Genomic DNA, 15710 nt, shown 5'->3' with positions numbered 1-15710 from the left:
TCTTCTCTCAGAACCAGAATCCTGTCAGATCAAACTCTCAGAAGGTTTTACTCCCACATGTTCTATCATGCCTGTCAATCACCTGCACCCAGCTGGGTCACACAACACAGTACATTTCACTGCCCCTTCTGGGAATAATGCTACATGCATCACAGATGACCTCTGAAACTGGACAATGGGAGTGATAGAACTGTGTTTGTCTCTAAAAGTATGTTTGCTGCCTGATGTGGTGCCTGATTCACTAGAATTTGTATTGATATGTACAAAAGGGCCTGAGGAAAACCTTAGACGGGCATTGCAAGCTTCTTGTCTGAATTGCATTGAATTGGCCTGTGAGGTAAGTAGTAAAAAATGGTGTTCTAGCTTTGAAATGTCTTCCTGTGTGAGGGGTGGGCTGTGATGTCAGTTTAGCATTGTCTAGGCTGAGTGCAGGTGCGAGAGTTGGATGTACTTAGAATTACAGCTACTTGCAGTACATGGAATGGATGATGCCAGAGAAGTTCTGTGTATATGACACGCAGGTCTCATCATTTCAACCCTGTGCTGTGGCCATTGTGGCCTGTACAAAACAGGTACGTGGGACCGGCGGTATGTTGGAGGCAAGTGTATATTTGTTAGAGCACAGTACTGAGATAAGCATAGAATATATTTACTTGAAGAACAGGGATGTCAGTTTGGTCAGAAATTACATGTTTACAGTCAGCTGGCTGGCAAACCTAGTGGTCTCCCGTGATATAGAGATTGTTTCTTACAAATTAATCTGGTGAAAGCCTGCACACTTCAGGGGCCCGCTTAAGAACCTCTCAAGGCCATCAGACAACCGCTCAGCAACTCATTACACCGAGTTCCACGCTTCATCGGTTCTAGATATTGCCATTTGCCACCACAATAAAACTCTACTCTAAACCGAGCTGTACTCTCCTGAGTCCTAAACTCCTGCTTACCAATAACTTATTACATTTGAGAAACACTCATCCCCTCTGCAACAACCAGATCCCCTCCCACTGATACCAATTGTTTGTGTTCTCTGATTGTGGTCTTTCAGTTTTCTAGTTTCTCTTTCCTATCACCTCCACCTCAAACCTCCCTTTCCTAACCACTGTGTAAGGTCTGGCGACACCCTGGCAGGCCCACAACATGCCACCTTTCGGGGAAAGGCCAGGTGCCGTAAAATCACTTTGGTGGTGAGGTTTGCAGTGTAAATATTGGATAACCTAACATAACACAACGTGTCATTGTGACACAGAAGAGAGGAGAAGACGAACACTCTGGATGTGAGGCCCTGCAACCCAAAGGAGAGACAGGAATGCAAGACAGACACACACACATGCTGCACCTAGCTCCAATCTAAACCGTGGGTTAGACATTCCCAGTGTTGAGATATCTAAAGCACATTTCACTCTGCCCTTCATCTAGCTTTGTAGATTGCATAACTTTAGGACCTTAATCTCTTTGCAAAGACTTTCTAATGCGGTACTTCCACTATCTCGGTAGCTGTTTGCCACTGTGTACTTTCCTGGTTGTGTTCGTTTGGGATTGTGGCCTCTGGAGTGGAACACGACACTCTTCGTGATGCCACATCAATGAACTGCACGGCAATCTCCACAGGGTTGGAAGGAAGTAGATGAGCCCCGGCTACACAGGAGACACAATCCCACGTCCGCTAGCACTGTACTACTCCTGTCCAAAACGCAAGATGGCGGTCTCTTCGCGTTGAGTTTATCCAGATTTTGCAACCAGGAAACATATTTCTATGTCATACTGGCTGTGAGCTTTGCCTCCTCACAAGTTTAAATCTAAGGGCCGGATTCACAGAAGCATTTTACAATGGGGAGACCCCGTGGACAATGGTCTGTGGATCGGGCCCTACGTGTATTTGCTCTTTAAATAATTGCCCCGAGAACATAAAACTGATCGTGAAAGTCCATTTGCACTCAACTTCTTGAACAAAAAATAGTGACTGGACTGGGAAAGTCCTTGAACGAATTTCACAAAGCCACTGTACCTCTAAGGGTAAACAGAACAGTGCAAAGTAGTGTTTTTCCCAGGACCCGAAAGAAGCCTGCCTTTTGCCACCTCCTCAACACATTTTACAGCATTTTATTCGGCTATAATCTATTTACCAGCATTCCGGCGGCGTGCCTGTTAATAGGATTAATGATTGAAAGGCTTGATAGCCATTGGCGGGGGCCCTTCCCCGTGGCTCCCGGTGCCTCCTCTGACAGCGGGATTGCAAGGAAGCACGTGAAGGAGGCACGCCGGGCTCCTGCGGGCTGCACACACACACACAAACACACTCTTATACACTCCGCTGGCTGAGGCTGAAGAGCTCGGCGCTGAGGCGCGAGAGATGGAGAAATCCCGGCCGGTGTGGGACCACCCGCTGCAGTTCGTGTTCGCCTGCATCTCCTACGCTGTGGGCCTGGGCAATGTCTGGCGCTTCCCTTACCTGTGCCAGAAGTACGGAGGAGGTAGGTGCAGGCGGAGCCGTTTTAAGAGGACGCGGACCCCTTTCATGGCCGTGGTTGCGGGGTCCCACTCCTCGGCAGACACGGGGAGGAACCTTCTCGCAGGTTGAAATGTGAGCTGCGCCGCGGAGGCGTTCTCATTGTGGCTGAGAACACGTTTATTTGACATTTATTTCCCTCCACTTGTATTCTTCCCTTGTATATAGATGGTGCTGCAAGATGAATGAGTATGTTAAAATTCCCCCACATGGACTCATATTCTCCCAGAAGGCAGGCGATTTGGGGGCAAATAGAGCGATGATTCTGAAGTTACCCCCGTTCAGAAATGTGTCTTTTGAAAGTCCAAACCAAACCTTTCATTGTGGCTAGATAGCATGTTCTCTCCTATGCTTTAATTGCCCATATTGACCTGGTTTAAAAACACCATAAAAGACACACGGTCACACACTTTTATGAGTGTTAGATTGCGTTTATATTGTCTGTCTATCAGGTCAATTACCTTTAGTCGTAAACAAAAGATGTGCAACCTGCCGTTCGGCGATGGTCGGGGTCCTAGCACCCAAAGAATTAATATCCTTGTGTGTACTGTTTCCTGACGAGAAGTTGACAGCGTTCGGCGAAAAGACGCAGCTTCCTGTACTTGAAAGATCCCAAAAGACAGACGACAGAGACGTGGAGCACACGGCAGGCTGTTGCGAAAGTTAATGGATGGATGCATGCATGCACGGTGGGTGCATAGTGGGTGCAAAGTGGATAGATGATGGACGGATGAATGGATGGGTAGACCGGTAGAGAATAAGTCCAGGGAATCCGGGGAATGGATGGAATGATTGATGGATGGGCAGAGCGGGCAGTCAGGCGGTAGGAAATGTGGATGAAAGATTGGATGGGTGTATGGCAAATGTAGGTGGATAGCTGGATGGCAGATGTAGGTGGATAGCTGGATGGCTTGTTGATGACTGTACGAGTTGATCATGCAGTAGTGGAAGTGTATGAAAAGAAGTTTTGGAACTATGTTCCCTGCTGGCCTGCCCCAGTCCCCAAAAACCCCATCAACCCACGATGCGCCGCGCGCCCCACGCTCACTCCAAGCCCCTAAACAGACGTGCATGCTCTTTACGGCAATGTTCAGTGCAGTGCACTTAAAGGGAAAGTGTCAACTTCTTCCTAAACTCTTATTTTAAAACGAATCCATTCCGGAACGGTTTCTTTTTTAATATAAAAGTATAGGAACGGTAAACCTTAATTTAAAAAGTAGCGCGCACTGGGATCATGGCTGAATTGATGAATGGTAAGCATGAATGAATGAATGGTAGGCAAGTAGATGAATGGCTTTGCAGGTACTTGAGTTCAAGGATGATGTATGATAGACAAATGGAGGGATGTACAGACATGCAGATTTGTGGGTGTCTCAGTAGGCAGGCAAACATTAGGAATGATGGATGGATGACTGCGGGAGGGAGGGAGAAGGCTTATGGAAAGATGGATTGATAAACTGGTGTGCAAGTAGATAGTTATGCTGGATGGTGGAAAATGACTAAACTGGTGACCCAATGGTTCGATATATGGATGGAAATCAGAGGGTGAATGCACATATGCGTCTCAGAAGATTGTTGGATAAATCAATGATGGGTAGGCATTGGATGGCTTGCTGATGCGTTGCTGATAAAGGCTGCATGAAAGAATGAAAGATTCCGATAGAAACCAAGAAGCAGGATGGATGTCCCAAATATACAGCCCATAGAGCACCACAAAATAACCAACAGCATATACGTTTCCAAAAGATAATGGCGGAATAGCCAACTTGTTGCTCACACAGAGAAGGCCCTCAGATGATGGCCCATATCTGGACTAGGCCGTATTAGTCTGAACACTTATGAAACAGAAAATGTGCACCGTGAATCATGAAAAGAAAAGAGACCTTTTTGCTTTTCTTGCCTGGTGCCGATTTGGTGATCGGCCCTGGAAATTTCAGAATAGAAGAGCCAAATCTCAAGGAGCATGAGCTGGGTCCTTGCTTAGGCATTGACTTACCCGGGTCAATAACACTGCAAAAACCAAACCATCCATTTTAATACACAGATGGAAGCCTAAAATGTGCCAAGGACCCTCTTAAGGTTTAAGCTTATTCTAGGGGTCTTCTACATACATGTTGAAACCCACTTGTCAGCAAAATAGATGAATGATGGGTACAATGATTAGAATGATTCACAACCTATGGCATTGCTCTGGGCAACCATCCATACTATAATTTTGTAGCCTGTCCTGTCATTAGAAAGAGGGGGAAAAACCATATGCAAATCACAATTGGTCACATAACAAAAGGGGAAAATGAATCCACCCCATACCCTCGGAAGCAACCTTAATATTGTGTTTAGCTTAGGTTTTATATCTGCCTTTGCATGCTGACCTGTGGCTCCCCTGTAACCAAGGAACCTTGGCAAAACACATTTCCACTTTCCATGTAACTCTTATGTCAGTGTTCCCACTGTGACCAAGGAACTAAATGGCTAGCACCGCCATGTAATTCTAACTGTCTCTGTGTTCTCTTTCTATGAGTGTCTGCCATCATCATCCTTAAATGTGCCTTTCTTCCTGTAAGCCCTACTGTAAAAGCGCCACAATCCCTAAGGGCGGCTTTGTGCGCTGTATACATGTAAATAAAGAAATACATCCTGTACTGCTAGGTCACATCCCTTCGGCAGGAAACCACACGTAACCCCAGGCATATTTCAGCCTTTTTGGGCATCACCTGCGTGGTGTAGTTTGGGTTAATGTGTAATGTTGCAGTCTTCTTTATCACAGGCAGAACGATGGCGCCGTGTGTCTCCTACATGAACTAAGCTATTTTGACCACACTTCAATATGTAATCCGTCTTGCTCAAAGTACGAACATCTACATATAAAAACACATGTGAATCGAAGTAGTATGCGATTTTTAAAAAAAATACTCATATTACGTTCCTTTTAGGCTTGATACTTTATCTATCCCCATTTGTTTACTTTGATTTTTGGGAACTGGATAAGAGAATTTGTACTGAAGCTCAAAAGTGAAGCAGTCAAAAATATAGTTAATGGGAAATTATGTATTGATGGCATTTTACTAATCCAAAACAAATCACCAACTCCAATATTCAGAATATCAAGCTTCCAGTAAATTGGAGTCAATCAAATATAACATCTTTGGATCTAAATATGTACATACAAAATAAACTATGAACTCCACTTTATAGGAATCAAATATCTACCAATTCAAGTCGCGTGCCAAAAATGCTCATCGTAAGCAACTAATGTCAAACTCCTACACATTCAAAGAAATTGCATTGACATTGAAACTTTTGACAGTGAAGCCGATACACCATTAAGCCATTTCCAGTCCCAGGTAATATGAATGATTAAAGTATGTAACATGAAAAGGGATGATCTCAAGTGGGGAACTTAACCTTCAAACAGTAGAAAGAAAGAAAAGCATCAAAGCATGTGAGTAGTTATGACAAATAATAAAAGTGACATTGTTTACAGAATTCTATTGAGACACTGGTATTTACTTTTATTGTCATTATTATTAGTGTATTTATTGGGCACAGACCTAACTTCAGGAAGCATCAGAGTGCTTTATAATCATAATGGGAAGAACCCAGTGAGGGAAACATAGGACACATGATTGGGCAGCTAAAAGGGGTGGGGGACAGTGGGAAATTGGCAGCAAGGGATCTACAAGCAACCAGGGGAGGAGACAGCGGGGAGCAGATCACAGAGTCTCATGTAGGATGCGGAGTGCATGGTGTGTGGTCCTAGGTGTTAGGGAGGAACCATTCCTTGAAGAAGAAGGTCTTGTGCTCTTTCCTCAACTGCAGAAGTGGGGCAACTCTGATGTTGATTGGGAGGAGGTTCCAGAGTCTTGACACATAGACAGAATGCCTGTCTTCTGGTTGTTTCCTTCCTGCACCATCGTAGTTCAAGTCTGCACATTTCCTTACGTCTGGTGGATCGCAGGCCTCTGGAGATGCTGAGTTTCTGTCATGGCCACAGGGCAAAAACCACAACTGACACCACTTAAAGGGTTCAGTTGGAACTTGGCGCCAGGCTCATGAGGCTCATGAGAAAGTGTGCTCTGCTCTGCACTTTTCCTAGTGCACGTGCTATTTCATCTCTTGCTGAGCCCCCACGTGCACCCAGGCTGGGTGTGACCATAGGAATGCATTGGGCTACACGTGCAGCATCTTCTGGGTGTGGCAGGCTGGAGCCATCAATCAGAGCAAAGGGGGCGTGGCTGGGACCAGGCTATTTAAGCCTGCCCCGCCCGCACGCCAGCGATTCGCGTTAGTCCGCTCATGCAGCGTAACGCTCACCACCGCATGAAACGCTTCTTACCTGTTTCCAGCAAAACTATCGCTGAAGCGCATTTTACCTGTTTCCAGCAAAACCATCACTGAAGCGCATCTTACCTGTTTTCCAGCAAAACCATCGCTGAAGCGCATCTTACCTGTTTCCAGCAAAACCATCGCCCGAAGCGCATCCTATCTATGCTTGAAGCGCATCTTACCTGTTTCCAGCGAAACCATCGCCTGAAGCGCATCTTACCTGCTTTCAGTAACACCAGCTACCATTGCCTAGTGCGCACCTACCTGACTCCAGCAATACTACCGCCTGCAGCGCTCCTTACCTGTTCCACAGTTCCAACACTTACGTGGGAGTTCTTCTCAGCCAGCATCCTCGCGGCTACACACATCCATCACCCGCCAACAGATCTTCAGACAGCTGCTCCTCGTCAGGCGTAGCCAGGCCATACCTGCAGGAGAAAAGGATAATTAAGGTCATAAACCACATAAAGACAATTCGCTAAGGTCGCACGCTACATAACCCTCATGCTGACCTTAGGGCTCAAACTTAGCACAGATTTGGGACATTGCAAACTCCTCTGGGCCTTCATCACCTACTGGGGAGAAAGAAAGATATTACTAGGGATGTGAACACTAATCATGTGGAAAAGACATTGCTAACGAATACGGACAATAATCATTGTTGAAGAACACTTACCTTAGAAGTGGACCACTCACAGCCGGTCTGGGCTGCCACGCACAAGGGCCAGTGAAGGAACTAGGCCCAATTAAAGCACCCCTGCACTTGAGAAACAAGACGGAGAACTCATCAACATAGTTTAACATGTGAGACTATATGGGCAAACGCATGCTCACCACATTCTGGGAAGAAGGGCTCGAGAACTACATCCATATCACAGCATCCTCTCACGACCTCTCATATCCTTACAGGGGCAGTTCCAACCATCAGAGCAGTTCACAACACGGGAGCAGGGGAAGAAGCCTGATCCAGGGGAGCCAGATCCTGGGAGGGTTGCAACCGTGCCCCAATTTCCCCGCAGAGACCAGGTGAGCGTAACAGTTTCGCAGTAAGGTAGCTTGTGGACTTCTTCTAAATGATGGTATCAGGCAGTGTCTACCATGGAAATCTATGGGTATGTTAAAAAAACTACAATCCTCCAACAAAGAAATTGTCCTATCATAATATCAAACCTTTCATCTACAACAGGAAGTACTTGTCTAGCCAAGATTGCCAAGATGGCCACTCTGTGCTAGAGCTTCAGTGACCCAGAGCTTGCACCAGGATATATTTAATCTCATTACTCACCATGCTGAATAATGATCGCTGGAGAAGGTGTCCAAGGTTGCCAGAGTTCATTCGAACTAACCACCGACCAGTTGGGTGATCCTGGTGAGGCAAGCCAGACAAAAGAGGCTGCAGCGATCCACTGGTGCTACAGCTGAAAATGTCTGCGACCACAAGACCACCACTGATAGGATCACCGCAAGAAGGAAGGGGAAGCTGCGTGACAAGCAGACGTGGCACTGCTGAAATCAGACTAAAATGATCACCGGGAGAGCAGTGCAAAAGGGGGCTCTGGATGCAGCATAAGTGTGACTGGAAGTCGCAGCAGGTGTGTGAGAGTGGAGAATCTGCGCCCGTGTGGGGACTGGATATGTGGCTGGAACAGATTGCTGCACAAGTGCTGATACCTTGGCAGCATGAATAATTGCATACCTTCAGCAAAGCACGTGGGTGTCTGCAGACTGACCAAAGAGATGTGTGCCGGGCTTGCTCTGCACTGATTACTCCCTTGGACTGAAGGGCTCTGGGCCACTGTGTAGCACAATCTCTGGTGTTCTTGTGGATCAACTGGCTAATACACACATCATCCAGAGGGGCAGCACAGCACTGAACAAGAGGACAGCTGTCACTGTAAGCTTCCTTGGAGGGTGAAAGTGCATTCATGCACTACCTGAGATTGATGCACATAAACTGATTATTGCTGATGGATTTCAGGTGCGGAGTGGGTCCAGATGTCCACCGTCCTCCAGTCCCGCTGCCTTGCCTCTGGTCCACCCTGACTGAGGAGTCTCTGCTGTCTAACCATGCTGCCAGCATTCACCCTGCCAAGGGCCCCTTCCCAAACTCAGGCCGTGTCCCTCCAAGCAGTTGGTGCAGTAATCCTGCAGGGCTCAGCCCGTCCCACTGGACACCCGGGGGGCTCAATTAGCGGGCACCTGTGCTGCCTTACCACTCTCTGTAGGGAAATCCAGGCTCAGGGTTACTATGCAAGTGTGGCTCATTCCCTGGGTTTCATCACTTTGAGCTGCTTGTAATACATTAGCAATGAGCTGCCCCCATTGGAAGGCGACACTGCTGAAACTCCCAAAAGAAGCCCCAGGACTCTCAAAGGAAGCCTCAGGATTCTCTTCACTGGTCTGGACCTCCTTTCTCAGCTGGAGCTGCACAATACCCCCCTTTGACCTGTGTGATGTTGTGCACCAGATTCGTCTGCGCCTTTCTTGTTTCTCGGCCGCCTACTGGATGTGCACCTGACTTATCTGCACCTGCACCTGTTTTGCAGCTAGGCCGCCTAGTGAGTTCATCATGTATTGTGCAGTTTCTCTCTCTCTCTCTCTCTCTCTCTCTCTCTCTCTCTCTCTCTCTCTCTCTCTCTCTCTCTCTCTCTCTCTCTTTCTCTCTCTCTCTCTCTCTCTCTCTCTCTCCCTCTCTCTCTCTTCCATCCCTCTGCCCTCTCCCTTCTTGGTGCTCTCCATCTCCCCTATGTAGTCCAACTGCTACTCTATCACCTATCCAACCTCTCTTAGAAAGCCTGGAAGGAAAACGTTTAAAAAACATCTCCTGGTCTCCAACCCAGGCCTGCCCATCACTGACACCTATGTCATTGCTTCTTCCAGGCAGACTGTCAAGGACATCCTCTCTGCCGTTCCATCTCCGACCTATGGACTCCCCATATGGTCTCAGTCCTCTCCCTTTTCTCCTCTTTGCCCATCAATGATTGAACCAGATGGGAAGTACTCTTGGCACACTTCCCATCCTCTAGGTGCATCGTTAATGTCTACAAGAATGGCACTGTCATTGCCCAGGGCTCTCAGCCCAACCTCCTCCTTCTGGATAGATGCCTTCCTTCTCTCATCAACTTCCTCCTTTCTCCTGCCACTCCTCCTTCTGCCACCCCCCTTCACACCTTTGCCCCACTGTTGGGTGTACCACATCCCTATGCCTCTTGTCGGAAGACCTTTGAAGGCAGCAACCAGCTTCACCTAGATACCCTCAACTCTCGCTCTGCTGTTAAACACTCATCTGTCTCACCTCCTTGAAGACTTTGACCTTGATATCCTCGCTCTCACTGAGACGTGGTCACTGCCAGCTCTGTCACTGTTTCATGACGCACTTCTCCCGGAGGGCTAAAGACCCTCTCTAGGCCCAGGCCAAACCGGTCTGGAGGCAGAGTGGCCCTGATCTTTCCTGAATAGGTCCCTGCTACTTTCATACCCACTCAGTCATACTCTTCGTTCGAATGCCTCGTCTGCAGGATTGGCATCTCTCCTGCCCTCTAGCTGACACTTGCCACCATCTACAGGACCGCTGGTCCGGTCTCCCTGTTCCTTTAGGAGTGGTCTGACCTCACCTGCTCTCTCCTGACCTCCACCTACAAGATGTTCCTCCTCAGAGACTTAAATATTCACCTTGACTCTCCTGATGCAGCCACTGGACTCTTCCACAGCCTCTGTGACTCTTTTTCCCTCACCATTCTTCCGTCTGGCCCGACCTACTCACTCAGCTTGACACACCTTCAATGCTCTCATCTCAGCAGACATCCCCATCTCCAACCCTCTCACCACACCTCTCTCCAGGTCTGAACAAGCTCTCCTGTCCTCTCACCTTGTTCTCTTGTGTACCCCGGCTAAGCCTCTACCTGCACTGCTAGTCTCCTTCTCCATCATTCACAGATGAATCGAGTGTCAGTTACTGCCTTTACTACTACTTTCATTCCCCCTCCTGCACCAGCCACTGACTCTCACACTGACACATCTCTTTCTAACCTTCACCTCTCTATCTCCAACACCCTGGACCTCCTTGCCCCTGTCAAGAGGATACGCACGAAGCCTGCCTCCAAGCACAACACCTGGTATGACTCTGACCTAGCCTCTCTGAAATGCAAGGGCAGAGTTGCTGAACGGAAGTGGCTGTCTTCTAGCACATCCACTGACAGACTGGCTTACTGCCTGTTCCAAAGGCAATACAGATTCTCTATCCGCTTAAACAAGAGGGCCCATATCCAAACCTGCATCTCTGGGGCCACCAACAAAACAGCTGAACTTTTCAAAATCTGGAAGGAACCTGCCAATCCTACTGCAGTCTCCACTTCTCCTCTCACATCCCAGGCCCTCTGCACTGCTCTGGTCTCCCACTTCATAACCAAAACTCAGGACATCCTGTCCTTACTCCCTTCCACTCCCCTCCCTTCTCCTTTGCCCACTTTCAGGCCTCTCTTGGTCCCTCTCCCCTCCTACTCTCCTCCATCTCGCCCATAGCACCGGATGAGGTCACAAGACAAGTCCTCTCTATGAAGGTCTCCTCCAAATAGTTGCTCCCCTGCTCCTCCGGAACTATCAAGGACAACATTGCCACCCTTGCTCCTCCCTTGGCTGATTTCTGCAACCACTCCTTCCCACTATGCCTCAAGCACTCCCTGTGGGCAACTGGACGACGATGACGAGTATCTACTACTTAACCTAGAGTAACTCTTTGGTATAAGGAGCACGTTAGGCCCCTTATATATCAATAATAAAGCAGAACCTGAATTCCGATCCCCTTACTCATACTCCCCCGTAACCACAGTGGTATTCCCAATATTCCTAGCGGACACAGTTTTTATAATCCTCAACGCATGTTTTTAGATTGTACTGGATCTACAATATACTGTTGACACACTTCCTGGAAGGTCAATAAAGCAACATAGGACCTTGGTACCTTTTGAAATAGTTCCTCCTTAAAATGTTGACATTACTAGAGTTAGATACCACTTTGCCTTTTTATCTGAACACAACAAGTGATTAAACATTGTAGACCCAGGGACAGCCCGCCTTCTGTCTCTGTTAGATAGGCGGTCCACCACTCGCCACCTAGGGATAGGCACCCCACTTCCAGCTGCACCTCCTCAGAGGCATTCTCCCTTTCATCACCTAATCCCAGAAACTCAATATCTCCAGAGCTCTGGTCCTCTCTAGGCTGGACTACTGCAACATCCTTTTCCTCAATCTGCCTTAATCCTTCCTTCTCCCTCTTCAACTAATCCAGAATAGGACTGCAAGAATTATCCTTGGCCTCAAGCCCAGGGACCACATCTCTTCAGCCCTAAAATCTCTCCACTGACTCCTGGTGGCTACGAGGATCAAGTTCAAGACCCTCTGCATAAACCAGAAGGTTTTCTGGGTCCTGGGACCCCACTTCATCCAAATCTCGCTCCCTAAATGCCTCCCTTCTAGAGCCCTTCAGTCCTCCAGCTGATCAGGCGCTTTTCTAAGCAGAGATTGGGGTAGATCTCTCTCTTCCACAGGAGCCTCCCTTTGGAATGGCCTCTCTTTGGAATGGCCTCCTTGCCCCTCCAAGGTTTGAGCCGGATCTCCTGAAGTTCCAGAAGCTTCACAAGACTGTCCTCTTATTTTGTTCCTTCCATCTCCCCATCCCCTGCTAATGCCCTCTTTGCCGTTTGACTGGCTGCCAGGTCCCTTCTGAGTGCTTCAGGGTACCAGTCCCGCCTCACCCCATCTACCCCAACACCCCCTCAACCTGCACTTGCCCTTCCGGGCACCCTCCATCGGACCAGCCTGGTGGGGTGTGTCTTCCTACCTAGCCCGGACCACCCCATCTTCGCATTAAGCATGTGGTCCTCACTCGCTGCCTCCCTGCTTCCCTTGGCACTTGCCCACCTGGTGTCCCCTTAGCGCTTGCCTAGCCCCAGGGGCCCTCCTCTTCCCGTGCACTACACTTTTTTGCCTCTCCCGCTCTACCCTGCCACCTTAGCATTATCGCTGCAGCCCCAATTGGCACTTTCTCCCTCCATCTTGCTACTCCCCTCCCGCATGCACTTCTTTACTGCACATGCACAATCCAAATGGCACATGACCTAGTAGGACTGTTATTGTTACTTTTCTCCCCTGCCATCCACCCACCCCTTTTTATCTTGTGGTGCCTTGAAACACCTTTTGTTGAATAGGTGCATACATTTTCAATAAATAAAACATTTAAAAACAATATTTGTAACTGGAATTTATGAATATGGATGGAGGTACTGCAAATATGCAGAAAAACCATGCAGGTTACAAAGAATTTGAAATTTAGGCTCTAATGTATTACAAAAGAAAATGTCATCTGGAATATAGCATATGAAGCACTATAAATTGGCAGAAAGGTATATTTAGTGAACATTTAAGAGCCATGGGAGTAGGACATTAAGCCTACACTATGACGATTTATGTGAACAATATACAGTTCTGGGGTATCAGATAAATACATAAAAATAAACAGGGAGGGAATTGAACATTGGGCTTAAAAAACAGCAAGCCATTTGATTAATAAAGCCAAAGTATAAATAACATGTCTGAATAAGGACCATGACATTCAGATCTTTATAGGAGCTTAATTACGTGCTTCAATGTAATTAAGAGCATCAATTGAATACCATACAACAGCACATTTTGATAGATTTGAGATCAACAAGAATGACATGTTACAAGATGTATCATTTGAAAATAAAAATGAATGCAATTTCATAATGAACGAATATTAATGATATGATCATATTTAGCAGATATGAATTATACTACAATTTTCATTGAAATACAAAATGTGTTGTGGTAGTCTACATAGGTACCTAATCATTTGAATGAGTTCATATGTGGAGGCTCATTGATGAATCTGGAATGGTTGCAACACTTCTGAGTACAGTTAAAGTCAGTACTATATGTCTATGATGTTGAATGGCACAATTGCATTATAATGGAAATCCAAAAATAATTCGTTTTCCTTTTTGAGAGGTCAATAGATCGCATTTAAAAGTTGTTCAGATGCATCAACACTTGTTTGATATGTCCTTTGAAGTATATAGATGAAGTTAAGCTGTAGAGAAATATATTTGAAGTTACACTAAGGAGTATGTTTTAATTGTTTGTTATAGCAATGTGGTAAATACATCATTGAAAAAGAAGGGAGGGGCTATGTAACGTATGCAAAACAATATTTACTTTACATACTCATAACAAAGCTTTTCAAATTAGATGAATACATTATACATTTAAACATTAGTATTTAAAATAGATATGATATCAACACTTTTAATGTATCACAGCACCGCAAGCAAATGACTTATTCATGTGTTCAATAAATACATTAAAACATTTACATATAAAATACTCATATATTCAAACATTTAGTCTACAAACATTTGTACAACACGCCCTATCAGTAATCGCTTACAACCAAAATATAATATGAACAAACTCATAATCCAAATAAGCAAGCATGAGTAGACGAACATGTCTACATTGAAAGGAATCTGCTAAATTATGTTGATCAAAGCTAGGTCTTTAGGGCAACTTCTTTTGTTGGCAAACCTTATCAATTTGGAACAAATATTCTTCAGAACTAGCATCTCATAATTTGTAATGTTTTCATTACTAAAAGAACAAATTATAAAAATGATCAATCTCAAAGTGCTAAGAGAGCCTAAACAATACAATACTATTTCACCACTGAAAAGGGTAACTAAATCATATTTATTGCTTGAATTCTAACTAACATTGTGGAACTTTGGTCACCTAGCGACAGGCAGCTCAAGCCCAAAAACTTTGATTAAATGAATGAATTAAAATCAGCCACGGCATGTCCCCAATTATTATAAATAACTCGTGAAACATTAGGCCACCATACCCAAATTTCAGTCTCAACAACTTCCAATCATTTGCATTTCATACAGTCAATGGTGCATGTGACAAGGATAGCGAAAAAGTAAGAAAAGAGCCTGATACAATTGTGGAATCTGCCTCGTTTTAAGGGTCATCGGCATTGTGGTAGATGTGCAGTGTGTAAGCTTACTAACTAAAACGAATATTGTTTGAGCACAATGACCTCTGCATACTCATGCTAACTGAAGAAGCACGTGTGTTCTCCATGTACTAAGGTGTCTTTATGACAAGCTGTATGTTGACAGATTATTTCTGCCATGAGTGCATAATTGCTTGAGAGGATAGTGTTCAGGATTATGCGCATTGCAGCTCAGTGATACAACGATAGGTAGGCTTATTTGCAAGGATTTTAATTTGGCGTTCAAAAACAGAGGGGCAGCAAGACGCAATTTTAAATGTTTATGGCCATCTGTTTGCCTTTTTGGTATATAGTAGTCAAAGATGGCAGCCAAGGTCTACACTTCAATATACTTGACTGTATGATTCGCTGTAAACTTTATATTTACATCTTTGAAGGATCATGCAGAAATGTATTTAGGTCATGTAGATAACACAATGGTGCCAAGTCTATTATGTTAAGAGAAGCTGAATACAAACTAATAGGAACCAATTAAATGAAGGATTCAATATGAGGTGATTTCCCACATGAGAGTGTAGATCCGTGAGAGGACAGTGTTCAGGATTACATGCAACACGGTTCAGTTATACATTGACAGGGGGCTCGTTTTTGACTATTTTTGATTTGGGGCTAACACAGTAAACTATCAAACTTTTGGATACAAAGCTTCCACTGTATAAAACACTGAATGGGCTCAGGAAATGTATTCTTTCGTTTTGGATATTCTGCAGTAATATAAAAATGTGTGGCCCGAAGGAATTGCATGCTCCTGTTATTGTATGTTATACATCTTGAAGGCACATATAA

General features: G+C 45.6%; 1 protein-coding gene across 1 annotated transcript in view; it reads left to right on the top strand.

Annotated features, from left to right (window-relative positions):
* The first annotated feature begins 2230 nt into the window (after window positions 1–2230).
* The window catches only part of SLC6A20 (solute carrier family 6 member 20), a 531874-nt gene continuing 518394 nt past the window's right edge, over window positions 2231–15710 (top strand). Inside the window, exon 1 of the mRNA XM_069613357.1 lies at window positions 2231–2471. Coding sequence (XP_069469458.1) covers window positions 2351–2471 — 121 coding nt within the window. The 5' untranslated portion in view covers window positions 2231–2350. The remainder of the gene's footprint in view (window positions 2472–15710) is intronic.

The sequence above is a fragment of the Ambystoma mexicanum genome, chromosome 5p, assembly GCF_040938575.1.
Source record: "Ambystoma mexicanum isolate Mex_15411 chromosome 5p, UKY_AmexF1_1, whole genome shotgun sequence".
Classification (NCBI taxonomy): Eukaryota; Metazoa; Chordata; class Amphibia; order Caudata; family Ambystomatidae; genus Ambystoma; species Ambystoma mexicanum.
The sequence above is the reverse complement of the archived record's forward strand: the minus strand, read 5'-3'. Positions and strand labels throughout refer to the sequence as shown.